This window comes from Sorex fumeus, unplaced genomic scaffold (genome assembly GCF_029834395.1).
Source record: "Sorex fumeus unplaced genomic scaffold, SorFum_2.1 ptg000028l, whole genome shotgun sequence".
Classification (NCBI taxonomy): Eukaryota; Metazoa; Chordata; class Mammalia; order Eulipotyphla; family Soricidae; genus Sorex; species Sorex fumeus.
This window is the reverse complement of record NW_026606085.1, coordinates 12,863,140-12,879,106: the sequence shown is the minus strand read 5'-3', so window position 1 is coordinate 12,879,106 and position 15,967 is coordinate 12,863,140. Positions and strand designations below refer to the sequence as shown.

Below are 15,967 nucleotides of genomic sequence, written 5' to 3'. Positions count from 1 at the left end.
GGGTATCTTTAGTTATATCTGAGGACTGTTTGGTTGTCCCTGGTGGTCTCTGAGCACTCTCTGGGTGTCCCTGGTGGTCTTTGAGTACTTTCTGGGTGGCCCTGGTGATCCTTGAGTACTAACTACGTGTCCCTGGTGGTCCCTGCATACTGCCTGAGTGTTCCTGGTGGTCCTTGGCACTAGAGGGCCCAGACAGCACCATTTTCTCCGGCTTAGCTTTGACTGAATAGCTGACTAGTTGTCTGAGAATCGCCAGAAATGGGTATGAGTACCCTGTGGACCACTTCAGAGGTCCAACTTCTTTTTTTTAAAAGAAAGAAATGGGCTGGAGCAATAGCACAGCAGATAGGGTGTTTGCCTTGCACGCGGCTGACTGGGGTTTGATTCTTGCGTCCCTCTAGGAGAGCCCAGCAAGCTACCAAGAATATACGACCCACACGGCTGAGCCTGGCAAGCTCCCCATGGCATATTCAATATGCCAAAAACAGTAACAAGTCTCACAATGGAGATATTACTGGTGTCCGCTAGAGCAAATCAATGAACAACAGGACGACAGTGCTACAGTGATATGTGTGTGTATGTGTGTGTGTATCTCTATAATTTAGTGGTTAAACTTTCTATATGTGATAAGGGCTGACCCGAGTTCTATTCCTCTGCCCTTCTCGGAGAGCCCGGCAAGCTACCAAGACTATCTCGCAGTGCACGGCAAAGCCTGGCAAGCTACCTGTGATGTATTCGATATGCCAAACACAGTAACAACTGTCACAATGGAGACGTCACGCCACCTGCTCCAGCAAATGTATGAACAACGGGAGGACAGTGACAGTGATGTGATAAGGAAGTAGATCAGGGAATAGTATACAAACTGATTTTTCTACCCAGTTCTCAATAGATTAATCATCCCCCTCAAGGCTTCCAAATTCACCCTCATTGTTTGGGATTGAACAGCGTCAGTTCAGTGACACTTCCCCGATGTTTAGTGACTGAGGTCACAGAATCTAAGGACTGAGACACACAAATGTGATTTATTAACTGTGTTTCCACAAAAATCATCATCAATAACAATAAAAAACAGAAAGGAGATCCTAGAACCGCATGTATGTTCAATTTTATTGTGGACAATTCGCTATATTCAAGCAGAATGACTGAGTTTTGCTTCCTGTTTTCTAAAGGAAAAAGCGAGTCTCCGCTAGTCTGGCAAAGAATGAGAGCTGCTGATAAGCTGCCTCTCCACTCAGTAAAAGCAAGCAGGCTTTCTGCCAGAGCGAGTTAGAAAGTTGCTTTCGTTTTCACTTGTTCTTCTGCCTAGGAGCTGAACAGCATGGCTGGTGAGTAGCTCCGCTTGATTTTCCTGTTGTTTGTGTCTGTATTGGGGGGCTGTTCCTGCTTAGGGAGCCAATCTGGGGAGAGGAAAAGGAAGAACCATGGGGCACTCACCAGGCAGGTTGCTTTGGGCCAGGAATGTGGGTCTCTGGGAGCTGGCATTGAGTTTGCAAAACTCTAGTTAGCTTTATATGACTTCTGGGAAGAAAAGAAAATGCAAGTAAATGGGGACCCTTTGTTTTTTATTATGTGTCCATGATTTCTGACTTTTCTTTGGATTCCCACTGACCTCCAAACCCTCACCCATTAAGTAAGTTTTCCGCCAGGGTGAAAAGCAGACAGTTGAGTGAAGTTCGTCTCTCTCATATACCTGATCTTCCCTTTAAGGCAGCTGGCCGACCTGCTCCACTCCAAGCTCTTACTCTCTTCCAGCTGCCAAAGGAAACAAAAACAGATTGTTTTTACACTGGAAATACCTTCCTATTTCACTACTTCCTACAGAAAATCATGTGTTTGAAAAGGGAGCCTGCTCTAAATAATGGAACGGTAAAGGAATTCTGGGTCAGGTGCCCTGAGCAGAGTCAGGCATCACAAAGTTCTTTTTGAATCTGCCTCAGTCTTCTTCTCTGAGGAAAAACAGAGGGTGTGACAAAAAGGGTTCACACCAACCGCTAAGTGAATACCAGCAGGTTTAGTATCTCCTGAGGTACAACTGTCATGAAAATCTATGGGCTTCTCCTTAACCTACTAAATTTAAGAATTTCTAAGAATGAGTGCAAGGAGTTCTGCTTATGACATTTCCAGAAGAGTCTTCCCCACAATAAGAATGTGAGACCCACAGGTTGTGGTGCCAGGTCTCTGTGAGTCTGTCAATATATGAATTCCTGTCATGTTTCCAGGGAAAGATGACCCAGTCGACAAAATAAAAGTAATGACCAAGAACTTCCTCGATGGTTTTGTGGATAACTTAGTGGAGAAAGCTGTGATAAACAGAAGAAATTTACAAAACATGGGAAATACGATTGGCAACATTATAAAAGGGACTCAAAACCTATTTGAGGAGCTCAAGGAACAGAGCGGAAAGGGAAACATTGTCATGGTCATCGGCAACCCCAAGAAACAGCTGAGTTTAAGTGAGTATCTTGGGCTGAAAGGGTTAGTTACTTGCCCCCCTCCCCATCCTCCCTGCTGTCCTTATGCAGTTTTTGGCTTCTTATTTTTTCTAGAAATATCCATTAAACTGACCACAACTCTCCAACCTTCCCTGACTGATCAGGAATCTTATTTGATTCTGCAAATGGCCTGGTCCGCATCTCTCTGCACCAGCAGCCTTGCATGCTTTCTACTGCTAAACAATTCTCTCTCCCTTCAGCAGCTGTCCTCCTCCATCAGGCCAATGGGAATTTATGCCTGAGGTTTTGTCTCCACACCTCTGAACTGTAGGCTCCGAGAAGGCTACCTGACACAGCTGGTACTGAGAAAGTACCCGTGTAATAAATTAACGGCGCTGACACTGAATGACCTTCTCATCATTCCTGAGTTGCTCTGCCTGTGGACTTTAAAGTCACTCAGAGGCACAGAATGTTCAGGAGAAAATCTTGTCTCTTCTGCTTAGTTAGGTCTGAGCTCAAGAGATTCACATCTGGAAAGCCAGATTCCTCTTTGTGAAAGAATACAAGGAGTTTGAGTCTAGGTGGAGCATAGATAGGTGATTCTCTCCAGGGTATGGATCAATGCACATTTTCTTTGAAGGGCTAAGCAGTAAATACTTTAATTTTTTTTTTTAATTTTAAAACTGTAATGTTTAGAAGGGCTGAAGTGATAGCACAGCGGTAGGGCTTTTGCCTTGCATGCAGCCAACATGGCCGACCCGAGTTCAATTCCTCCGCCCCTCTCGGAGAGCCCGGCAAGCTACCGAGAGTATCTCGCCCACACGGCAGAGCCTGGCAAGCTACCCGTGATGTATTCGATATGCCAAACACAGTAACAACAAAGTCTCCAATGGAGATGTTACTGGGCCCGCTCGAGCAAACTGATGAACAAAGGGAGGACAGTGACAGTGAATGTTTAGAAATGAGTGTCAGGGCAGAGTTTGAACTGTAGGCCACCAGTTCAGTGTTTCTTTCTGTAGAATAAAATACATACATGAGAATATTTTCAATTCTTGGGAACTGGGGATTCACCCAGTATTAATCTGTTAATGTGGAAACCTTAAATTTAAAAAATTTAAGGCAGCATGTGATTTACAATGTTGTTAATGACAGGGTTTCATGAATACGGTGTTTCAACATCACACCCTGCACAAGTGTTTGCTTTTTGTGCAAAGAATGTTGTTTTCTTGCTCAAGATGAAAATGTATTACAGCCAAAGTCTTAATGAAATATTTTGAGTATTTCTTAAATTATTTATTCAGGGAGGTGAAAAACTCTTTTTCTGCTTTATGGAACCTGTCTTCTTGTTCACTAGGAAGTGGAAATTCTCCAAGGCAAGCTTGGAGCTCAGAGAATGAGGCAAATCTCTAGACTTCCCATGGTAGCTTCATGCTAAACATAGAAAACTGTTAGTCAGGGCAATGAGAAAGTTTTAATTGTATTAGTTCTAGAAAAAATGTTTGACAAAAATGTTTTCACCTTTGATTTTAGAATTAGTGCCTGAGAATGAGGCGGATGAATTCGAGGATGGGCCCTCTTCTTCTGTGACTGGTAACTACACTTACATATCACAATCCAAATGAACGGACAAGAAAACCCAGTACTGTGGAAAGGCAATCCTTGTAAAATTCTAGGAAAGCTGGACTTTTGGGCAATTTTCATCTTCAGAAATAAACTTAGGAGAATAACATTTATCCATTAAAAATTAATTTATGAAGTGAGGAGAGAATAAAGATAACATATTTAAAGAACAAAACAAAACATAAGCATGAATTTCTGCAGAGAAAGAAGAGAGCTCTATGATATAAGAGATGAATTACACACTCTAAGATGGATTTGGGCTATTCTCGAGTGGAATGTGCATTTTTCTTTATGTTTTATTTTCTGTGGTGCCAGGGAATGAATTTAGGCCTTGTACATTACCAAGCTTAGAACTTTTATTCTTAGCTTTCTGTTCATTCCACCTCAGAATCAGAAGATGAGAATGAGAAAAGTGAAGATGAGGAAAAAGTTGGATCAGCCCAGGCATTGGCTCTCCCTTCAACAGGTAACTGACCCAAGCCCAGTGCTCATGGGACCCCTAAGCCTAGTGCTCATGAGGCAGCTGGAGGTAGCCAACATTCCAGCAGCTAGAGCATGAATGAACTATGGCTGAGAATCTGAATTGTCTTTCACTTCTATCCCTACCTAATTAATTCCTTCAAAAATAGGTTTTATGCTTACACTCCTGCTCTTCAATTCTCCAAAGAGTTTAGAAATTAATATGAAGATGAGGAAACTGAGAAGGATGCTTGATTATCCCAGGTGATAGTAACACCTCTAATGGGTTCTACCTCTGACCCAGTCAAAAATACACAGTAACAGTATTTAAAGTCTATAAAAGATATCCCACAAACTTAAATTGGATTTCAATATAGACCTCATGGTCTGAGAGAGGAGATAGACTTGCCTTCTTTTATCACATAGAAATGGAAGTAGGGAAGATGGGCTGAGAGATAAGTTGATATATTGGTTATAGGAGGAGAAATCGCTCTTCCATAGAAATATAGAAGGGACAGAAAGCTTGTTTCTCCAAAGGAAAATAAAGAGCTCAAAGAACAGAGGTAGCTACTTTTATATATGTTACAATCAATAACTATTTATTAGCCATTACAAAATTTTAATCTGTGTTGGATGCCACCTTAGATACTAATAATACAAATATGAAAGACTTGTATGAGAATGAGAAAAGTGAAGATGAGGAAAAATCAAATCCTAATTAACTTAACAGTATAGGAATAAAACAATATAAAATGCAGTATTAATATTGGGGTATTTACATAAAATGATGGGAATGAGGACAGATATACTGAAGTCATGGAAGAACTTTTGAGTCCTTATAGGGAAAGAAATCAGATATTTTCTATATAGTTCTATTGCACGAATTAGGTGGCAATGCTTAGAAAGTTTACATTTTAATTCTATACAGAACTATATGAAATTCTTGAAATGTTGCAAGTCTCTGTTAGTGAAAACATTTCAAAGAATGTTAGCAATAGTCAGGATATTGTAAATGTAGTTGGAATTTTTGAATAATGACCTCACTAGTTTAGATGAATTTTAACTTCCTTCCAAATTTTAGATTCTGTGTTTATCTGACTCTAATGTGTTAGGTATGAAAGGTTAGCTGGTGCATGACTACTAATGAAATCATAAGTACATGGTGGAATCAGTAAGGAGCAGAAAGGAAACCAGCAAGCCCACCAAATTTGGGATTCAGTTATTTAAAAAATGATTTTCTTATATTCTTGTGGGATGATAGTAAGCATTTCCGTAGGAGATTTCAGTCATAATGGCAGCATGATAGCAAAGAAATGGACATTCCTGCTTAATGAGTTCTATTTTTTCATTTAGATCCTTTACAACACAATGATGCATTGAAGCTTTGTCCTTCTGCTCATTTCCATGAAATAAAGACAAAGAAGGCAAATGAGGTAAAATGTATTGGAGTAGGAAGACACACTCAAATAAGAAGTTGTGAACACATGAGACTCTTAGTCCTAATTCTCCTAATGGCTTAATGTCAGGTCAAGAGGCATAGGATATTACATAATCATGTCCTCTAATTAAGGGGCTCTTCTATTAGATTTCTTCCCTTCCACCTATGCTGGAACACTCCAATATACCTTCCCTCCAAGTTCCTAGAGTATGTTCTCTGATGAAGCACAGGCATTCAGTCTTGATCCTATCTCTTTCCTATGAGGACATATTTCTATACTGAGCTTTCAACCAGTTTATAAGGGGCTTTATAAGGGGCTGTCCAAGAAGTCTGAGAGCTGAGGGGGGTAGATTGGTACTCATTTTGTGCCTCCTACTTGCAGATATATCCAGTGATGGAGAAAGAGGGTCGGACTCGCCTGGCCCTCATCATCCACAACAAGGAATTTGAGTATCTTGATTCTCGAGATGGTTCTGAAATTGACCTTTGGGGCATGGAATCTCTGCTTGAAGACCTTGGATACTCAGTAATCATAAAAGAGAATCTCACGGCACTGGTAAATGACCCAAGAGAGTGGGATAGGACTCCTTCGCTTCTTGATTCAAAGTAGTAGGCAATCAACCTTAAAAGATAATATATATATGTACATACATGTACATATATATATATATATATATATAAACACACAAGGCTCAACCTTTAACAACATGTTAGTGATCTCTTATAGAATGTCTTAATGGCCCCTGTTGAAATAGACCAATCCTCACACTCTTTCCTCTAAGAATAAATTTTTGTAGCATTTTCAGTGGTTTTTCATGACAAACAATGCCAAATATATTATTATGGTTATGTTTTGGGACAGGGATTGGGTTTGGGGATGGACATGTATAAAATATAGTGGTGGGAAGGTGTAATGGTGGTGAGATTGGTGTTTGAACATTAAATATAATCAAATACTGTGAAGTACCTTATAAAATTTTTAAAAATTTAAAAAATAATTCCTTACCTCCTAAACAGTTCTGAACTTCTTTAGAAGCTGTAAGAACAAAGTTCACGATGTAAGAACAAAATTTCAGGGGCTGTATTTGCTTTAGAATAGAGCCCTCTGCCCTCTGGACTCCAGTGGCTCGAAATCACAGTCTTTTTTGTAATGACTTAGAGCAGCTCTGTTAAGTAGTTATTTCACTAAAAGATGTCAAGTTTCCCCCAATTTCTTAATCTAAAAGACAACTACTACTTAACAGTCTGGGTAAGACACTTCAAAGTGCCTGAAATAGCCCATTACCTACAGAATGAACCAATCTGACTTTTATCATTTTCACATCACTTGTCTCTGCCTAAAGTTAAGTGTGCAATAAGAAGAAAGAGAGGTTTTAAACACACATACAAAAAGAAAACAATATTGTGATTCTGCTCCACCCAAATGCCCTTTGTGACTTTAAGCTAATGTTTGTTTCCCAAGATGGGTGATTCCTGCCCCACCCTTGCCCCAGCCCCCACAGAGTGGGGGTGCTGGCATGATCCAGGGAAGCAACAGTAACCACAGGTACAACTGGGGGTAACTTTCTGTTTGCTGAAAAGAGGTAGATTTCCAGGCATGAAGACATGCAGAGTAGCTATTTTTTTACAAAACGGGTGGTAAGCCAAATAAATTTTGGAGACTGCTTTAAGGCCAATTTCTACCTAAGTTTCTACATGGCATACTTTTAAGTTTCTACTGTGGCATGATGAACAAAATTGGTGTTGGTAAATTTTATTGATATGAAACTCCTTTTTAAAGAAAACACTGTCTTCCCATTGTTCATCCATTTGCTTGAGCAGGCCCAGTAACATCTCCATTTTGAGACTTGTTGTTACTGTGTTTGCTATATTGAATATGTCACGGGTAGCTTGCCAGGCTTTGCCATGAGGGCAAGATACTCTTGGTAGCTTGCCCGGCTCTCCGAGAGGGGTGGAGGAATCGAACCCGGCTTGGCTGGGCTGGCTGCACGCAAGGCAAATGCCCTACCACTGTGCTATCGCTCCAGCCTTTTTTAAAGAAAATTTAGAGAAATCTAGTATGTAAAAAAAATGTAGATGAGAGCAAAGTCTTCCCAACCGTTGAGTTTATGTCACATTCCCACACTAAAGTCTTTATCCCAGAATCTTCCAAAATCTCACTTTCTTTAAAAAAAAAAAAAACTGTCACTGTCACTGTCACTGTCCTCCCATTGTTCATCAATTTGCTCGAGCAGGCCCAGTAACGTCTCCATTGGAGACTTTGTTGTTACTGTGTTTGGCATATCGAATACATCACGGGTAGCTTGCCAGGCTCTGCCGTGTGGGCGAGATACTCTCAGTAGCTTGCCGGGCTCTCCGAGAGGGGCGGAGGAATCGAACTCGGGTTGGCCATGTTGGCTGCGTGCAAGGCAAATGCCCTACCGCTGTGCTATGTGTGTGTGTGTGTGTGTGTGTGTGTGTGTGTGTATTTATATATATATATATATATATATATATATATATTAATCACTGTATCACTGTATCACTGTCATCCCAATTTTCATCAATTTACTCGAGTGGGCACCAGTAGCATCTCCACTTGTCCTAGCCCTATTTTAGCAGCCTCCCTTTACTCATCTTTCCCAATATATTGGAGGCTCTTTCAGGGTCAGGGGAGTGAGACCCGTTATTGTTGCTGTTTTTGGCCTATTGAATACGCCACAGTTAGCTTGCCAGGCTTGCCACGCGGATATATATGCTAATACATCAATATTTTCTGTATGTCAATATTTTCTGCATCTAGTTTCTGTCACAATCCCACTCAGTTCTCATCCCGGGCTCCCTCTATGCTCCCTCTGAACTTCTGGGGCTCTGCAAGCTCTCTCTGGGTAGATGCCTTCAGTGGTCATTCAGGGTCTCTTTCAGGAAATGCAAGAGGTGCTAGAACAGTTTGCTGGCCGTGAAGAGCACCACACCTCAGACAGCACATTTCTAGTATTCATGTCACATGGCGTCCAGAAAGGAATCTGTGGAATAAATCACAAGGAGGAAGAGCCCGATATTCTTCCTGATGAAAACGTCTTCCAAATTTTCAATAACCGCAATTGCAAGAACCTAAGGAATAAGCCCAAAGTTATCATCACACAAGCCTGCCGAGGCAGTAAGTCTGAACTGGGGTAGCATGTATGAGGATATGCTTTTTTAATCTGTTACAGGTTTATATCTCTCCAGTAGATATATATTCTCAGCTGTGTGAGGGGAGCAGCTTTTCAATACTGCTTTCATGAAACAAGAGTACAGAAACAAGAGTTGTTTTGTAGACACCATTATCAGTGGAACAAAGACACCCTTCTCACTGAGGAGGAGGTAGTCAAATTGTGGTCCCAAACTCTAGATTGTGTTCTCTAGTGATCAGTCAGCAGGGTCACTTTCCTTATATTTCTAGTACATGCTCATCTTTCCTGAAGTAAAGGCAAATAGTAAAAAGGTCGTGTGAATGCATGTGTAACATCAGTCACAAGAATGGCTCTCTTTCAGAAGGGAAAGGGATTGTCTGGGTGCCTGATCAGGGTGAGGTCTCTGCACGCAGACGGGCTGAGAAGTCCTTGCAGAACAATGGAATGACCACCTACATCCGCAGTGACGCAGTGACCCTGAGCCATCTGGAGAGAGACTTCATTGCTTTCAAATCTTCCACTCTAAGTAAGTCATTTCACAGAGAACAATTCCTAAATCTCTTCCTATTTCTACATCCAAAAGTTTAAAAATTCTTATAGCTTATTACTAATAAATAGCCTTCTTTAGTGAAGATCTGAACTTAAAAACAGTCCATTGAGAAAAATGTATCTGCTAGTTGGGGATTTAGTCTTTTCTGATCATCTACTAACAATTCAGCAAGCCAATCAGTGAAACAGTCATACTTGCTCCAAAGAGTCAGAAATTCTTTTCCTGTTCTTTGAATCTAGCATTAGTAAATTATTCATTAGCATGAATATATTAGTATGTATTTATGTGACTGCTTCTAGTATTTTGCAACCACTGACAAAAATTCTTCTTTTCCAAGAAAGTCCCAGTAAGTAGACACTGAGTATGTTCTTCTCAAGTATATAGAAATTATTTTTGACAATTAAGCATACTACTGCTCTATCAATGATTTAGACATTGAGTAATTAAAAAAACTTATACTAGTCACACTTCTAAGTATTCTGGGTCATAATCTGGCTAACTACTGATTTCCAACACATTAGGTTTGGGGTGGGACTTGAGACTTTGTCTTTCTGAAAAGTTCCAGGTCCAGGATAGTCCCATGGGTCTATAAGTGAGCAGCCAGGGACTAGAGCACTGTCCAAATCTAGTCTAGTTTAATCTAGTCTCCTCTGATCTTAGACAGGAAAAAGACCAGGCAGGCAATAGCCACTCTGCAGTGGATATTGTAGAAGTTCTACTTCTTTTTGATTTACATAATGCAGTTCTACTACAAAATTGTTTGGAAGCAAACTTCTTTTAGCTATGAAAGTAAATTCAAATGGCATATACAACCTGAGATACACATTTAAGAGGTTGTGTTCTAAGAATGGACAAATGAGCTAGGAGTAGGAGAGAGTCCTAGTTTTGGGTTGCCAAAACTCAGGCTGAAAGAACTTGAGTTGTCGGTTAACAGTAGAAACAGTTTCCAGTATAAAAGGTCAGAGCCACTAATGAGTGATCTGAGGAAGGGTCAGGCACAGAGATCAAAGCCAACTCTTTGAGGAGAGCTATTTGATAAACTTGGCATATGTGTGTATGTATTGTGGGGGGTGGAGGGAGAGGAGCAGAAGCAGAAGCAGACAGTCAGAAGGAAGAGGGTAGTGTGGAAATGAAAATAGCGAGTAGAGATGATTTCTGAAAAATGATGATTAAGTGGGAAAAATCAGAAGGTGGCTACAGACAGAGTGACCAATAGGGAACAGCACATTTTCTATGACAGAGAGATTTGGATCGTGTGGGATAGTAGAGAGAAGCAGTAGTTCTCAGGACACTCGCACTGGAAAAGTAATTACTGGGGCTGGAGATATTACAGAGATGAAGGCATTGACCTCTCATGTGGCCTACATGGGTATGATTCTCAGTACCACATATGGCCCCCTGAGCCCTGCCATAAGTGATCCCTGAGTGCAGAGCCAGAAGTAAGCCCTGAGCACCATTGGGTGTGTCCTACCCGCTGCCCCAGTTTCTGTAGCTGCAGGAACTCCAGTAGGAAGCAGATCTGGATAGAGAGAAATGACAGGATCCAAATTATTTTTCTCTGTTTTCTCTGAATTTTTTTCCTCTATGTTGTTCCTTGCATGGAATCAAGGGATGACAGAACTGAATAATTTTTTTCTATTAGTAGCAAGTGCTAGAAGAATTCTGGTTTATTCTATCACTTTCGGTCTCAAGGGCCATAATTTTCACTTTTCCTAGTGCAAAGATAAAGGGAATGTATGGTTAAATGTCAGGAGGATTTTGGAGACTGCTGCAAGAGTGTTGCCCTCTCTTTTGCTCTGTCAAAGCACTGCAATAAAACTTGGTCCCAAATCTTTGACTCTGAGAATATTATGCCCTTCCAAAACAGCAGCCCAATATGTGAATACTTCAACTTACAGATAATGTTTCTTGGAGGCTTGATTCCAGTGGCTCTCTCTTCATTTCCCAACTGATTCGATGTTTCAAAACCTATTCTTGGTGTTGTCATTTGGAGGAGGTTTTTCGAAAGGTAGGTAGGATCATTCAAATCTTTTAAATTTACACTTAATGAAACATTGTAGAGCTATTAGTAGTTTCTTTTAGGTGGGTGGGAGATTCTGAAGCCCTTAAATCATTTTGATGCTCCTTCTAATACTACAAGTTTATTTTCAAAGAAAGTTTTTGAAGGACTGCATAGGATGAGTTCTCGAACTCAGAGAGCTGTCCTTGCTTGTTCAGAGACCCTTCTGAGAATACTAATTCAACTGTGCATGCACCCTACCCATGGGACAGCTAAGGGTTCCTTTTGTTTATACTATGGCCCACAGCCATGATATACACAATACACATTGTACGTGTTCTCACTACTGAGAGAGAAACCCAGATTTCTTGTTCAGAAAATCCCCAAAATCTTTCTCTCCTTCTATAGGTTCAGCATTCATTTGAGACCCCAAGTGACCTGGCTCAGATGCCCACAATTGATAGAGTGACCTTGACGCGCTATTTCTACCTCTTCCCTGGGAATTGAAACTCACAGGAAGGATCACAGGTAAATGTATCCAAGGGGTGTATTTGGCTGCTCCGTGCTCAGCATCCCAATAAAGTTTAGAGAGAATGCAGAGCAGAGGTAGAATACTCCTGCTGGGAACTCCCTGTTTCTCATCTAACTAGCCCTTAGCAAACCCTGTTTTATTTGACTTCTGTTATAGTATAATCATTGCATAGAAATATTTGAGCAATGGCAAACAGCTAAAACACTCTTCATTTCTTATTTTTCTTAGGACTGCGTCTTAATTGTGCAATATTTATGCTGGATGCATGCGGTGGGGAAAAGGAACCAGAAACCCTAGAAACACTTGGTGTTTGAGCTCTTGTCCCGGCTCCTCTTGCTGAATTGCTGGCCATCCCCATTCATGATGTGGCATTCAGGATCACAGTACACTGACCTCTGGACTGGTGCTGGGCCATGAGGCCCAATGACACATCTTTCATTCTAGGATAAAAATTTCAGACCATATTTTGAAGCTACATCTCACAGTAAAGAGTAGCTCTACGTATGTTTTACCAAGAAAATGGAAGCATGACAGTCTCTCTAAAGCTCTTTTGACAGGACTATTTCTGATTAAGAATGTTCCTATGCCAAATGTCTTGCCCTGCAAAAACATGCCAAAACTGTCCCGTTTTGGGTACTGAATAAATGCTTAATAAATTATTTTAAAATTTTGCTTGTCTTCTTAACTTTCTTGTAAGGGTAACTATTGTTTGTTATAAAACTGATTTTAAATTTAAAAAATCATTTTAAAAATATTTTCCTGGAGATATTTCAGAATTTTTTGTAACTCTAAAATAAAATCAATATACTTTAACATTTTTTCATTAACTTTGGGCTAGATAAATATTCACTATCTGAAGCTCATGGGAAGACCAAGTTAGGAACAACTTCTGAGCACCAAACAGGGAGTCCCACAACTATAGGCCGTGGTCAAAAACCAAAAGCAAATAGAAATCAAAAGAAACTCATGATCTTCATATAATCAATTTTGTGTCTGTTATCTTTTAGTAAATGTTCTACCTATACTATTTTTGATTTTATAGTATTCCATCAGGCATCCATAGAACGTACAATTAAACATCTATCTTCTATTTCAGTACTTTTAATGTATTTCAGTATTTTTTTCCTCCATACTATGTGATGATGAATATTTAATGCCTTTGCTTTTGCCTGGGTATGTTAAATTTTTAATAGTATATTCCCCAAAATAAAACTTCAAGGTCCAATTATAAACATATACTTCTCATTGACAGAATTTTATGCCAACTTATATGCATAAAAGAAATATGACTTTTAGAGAAGTAACTGTGTTTAGTAATATCACAAATTTGACAGATGTAAAGCAGTCAATTTAACTGAAACTTTTCATTATGAAAATTATGAAATTTTTTAAAGTTATAACTAGCTAGTTTCTATACAAATTCTTTTTTTATTGAATCACTGTCAGATACAGTTTTTAGTCATACAGTGTTCCAACACCTATCCTTCTACCAGTGTATATTTTCCACCACCAGGGTCCCCAGCTTCCCTCCTATCACCCTCCCCCAAGGCTATATCTTTTAGACACTTTCCTTCTTTCTCTGTCTGTCTGTCTGTCTCTCTCTCTCTCTGTCTCTCTTTCTGTCTCTGTTTCTCTCTTTCCCCAACCCCTTTTTGGGGCATTAATGGTTTGCAATACAGGCACTGAGAGGTTATCATGTTTTCCTCTTGTTTTCAGCACACAGTTCTTATCCAGAGTGATCATTTCCAGCTATCTTTGTCATGGTGGTCCCCTCTCTATCCCAAATGCCTTCTCCCCCAGAATTTGAGGTAGGCTTCCAACTGTGAACCAATCCTCTTGGTCCTTGTTTCTACTGTCCTTGGGTATTGGCCTCATATTATGTTTTTTTTTTGGATCCCACAAATGATTCCAATAATTCTATGTCTGTCCCTTTCCTTTTGACTCATTTCAGTCAGCATGATATTCCCCATGTCCATCCATTTATAAGCAAATTTTATAACTTCATTTTTACCTAATAGCTGTGTAGTATTCCACTGTGCAGATGTACCATAGTTTCTTTAATCAGTCATCTGTTCTGAACACTCGGGTTGTTACCAGATGCTGGGTTTTTGTGAATAGTGCTGCAACGAAAAGTGAAGTGCACCAGGGTTGGAGCAATCGCTTCTGGTGATATTCAGCCTGCAGGTAGGGGGCTGATATTTCTGTGCTGGGCTCAGTGATGTGACATTGTTTGTGTCCAGCAGTGTTTGGAGTTCTCCAGGACTACACCCAGAAGTGTTTGGGGAACATTCAGTGCTGGGGCGAGAGCTCAGGGCCTGATGGTAAAGACCGCCATTCCAGACCTATGAACCATCTCTTGGGACTCTTCTTACAACTGATTTGAAATTTTTTCCTCTATACATTAGTTCTCTGCCAGAGAACTGGCAGAGGGACAAATCCACGCGGGTTCCGGGGCCGAGATCTCCAAGCCTACTCGGATTGGAGTCGAGCATCCTCCACCCAGATCCTCCAAATTCCAGTAGGCGGGGGTCACACCCACCACCTGGCCCCCTGGTGCCGTGTAATCCCATCAACGGCCAAGACTCAGAGACTATAACATCCAGCTCCCGGAACTGTGCGGCCGCATTTGCGGCCGCGCGACATCTTATCAGGACATCTTTTATGACATCTTATCATCTCATTCCTACTTTGGACAAACTTGCAGGCTATCGAATGTAGCCTGCCCACAGGGCAGAGTCTGGCAAACTCCCCGTGGCGTACCAAATTTGCCAAATACCAGTAACAATGATGGGTCTCATTCTCCTAAAGATCCTTGAATATAATCTCAGGGTTAGGATGAAAGAGACGTTACTGGGGCCTGCTCGAGGCAATCGACGAATAACAGGATGATGAAATGAAATGAAAAAAATACATTAGTTGAAAGTTATTTTTATGAATTGTAATATATTCTTGCTGGAGCGATAGCACAGCGGGTAGGGCGTTCGCCTTACAAGCGGCCAACATGGCCGACCCAAGTTCGATTCCTCCGCCCCTCTCGGAGAGCCCGGCAAGCTACCGAGAGTATTCGATATGCCAGACACAGTAACAACAAAGTCTCCAATGGAGACGTTACTGGGCCCGCTCGAGCAATATATTCTTACAGAGGATGTCATTTACATTTTCGATGAACCAATTGTGAAACATAAATTATTTGGATGATGTTTTATTTTCTGTTTTGTTTTCTTACAGATTGTGCAATAACATCATATCAATCTAGAATTTGCCATGAACTATGTGATATTGGAGGATAGGAAAGAAGCAATTAGACTTTGGTATCTACTTTGAGAAATTTTTGACTATAAGAGACTGATATATACCTGAGATTTCAAATAAGACAAGACAAAACATCAAAATGAAACATAAAGTCATGTTGCAAATACAACATATAATCAGATATTCCTTCTGATAAAAAACAAAAAATCAGCCAAGTCTCAGGAAATCTCTCCCAAAAATGGAAAATAAGTCTCTGAGATTAGAATCTCCAATATAGAATGTGCACTTTTATATCCTATTGTCAAATATTATTTTGCATTTTTTTTTGTTTTTGGGGACACCCATGGCAATGCTCAGGGGTTATTCCTGTCTCTGCACTCCTGGTAGTGTTCAGGGGACCATATGAGATGCCAGAGATCTAATTAAGATCAGGGGATCTAACCCGGGTCAGCCAGGTGCAAAGTAAATACCCTATCTGCTATACTACCTCTCCAGCCCCTATTATCTTGCATTTTAATGGGGTGGGG

At 40.5% G+C, this 15,967-nt stretch overlaps 1 protein-coding gene across 2 annotated transcripts; it reads left to right on the top strand.

Moving 5' to 3' along the window:
- Positions 1-1,237: 1,237 nt before the first annotated feature.
- On the top strand, positions 1,238-15,645 carry LOC130024316 (caspase-12-like). Of its 2 annotated transcripts, none has more exons than XM_056115034.1 (11): positions 1,238-1,328; positions 2,223-2,456; positions 3,966-4,025; positions 4,444-4,521; positions 5,868-5,947; positions 6,335-6,508; positions 8,857-9,091; positions 9,469-9,633; positions 11,556-11,665; positions 12,065-12,184; positions 15,417-15,645. In XM_056115034.1, the coding sequence occupies exons 1-10, from the start codon at positions 1,322-1,324 to the stop codon at positions 12,161-12,163; spliced, it is 1,242 nt and encodes a 413-aa protein (XP_055971009.1). In that variant the 5' UTR covers positions 1,238-1,321; the 3' UTR covers positions 12,164-12,184; positions 15,417-15,645. The 2 variants fall into 2 exon arrangements, with proteins under 2 accessions (XP_055971009.1, XP_055971008.1); XM_056115033.1 differs by lacking the exon at positions 15,417-15,645 and adding an exon at positions 12,417-12,853.
- Positions 15,646-15,967: the final 322 nt, after the last annotated feature.

Excerpts from the sequence above, each read along its gene's own strand:
- LOC130024316 (XM_056115034.1), top strand. Across the intron at positions 4,026-4,443 it reads GCCCTCTTCTTCTGTGACTG|AATCAGAAGATGAGAATGAG; the intron begins GTAACTACACTT and ends ATTCCACCTCAG. Across the intron at positions 9,634-11,555 it reads TTTCAAATCTTCCACTCTAA|ATAATGTTTCTTGGAGGCTT; the intron begins GTAAGTCATTTC and ends TTCAACTTACAG.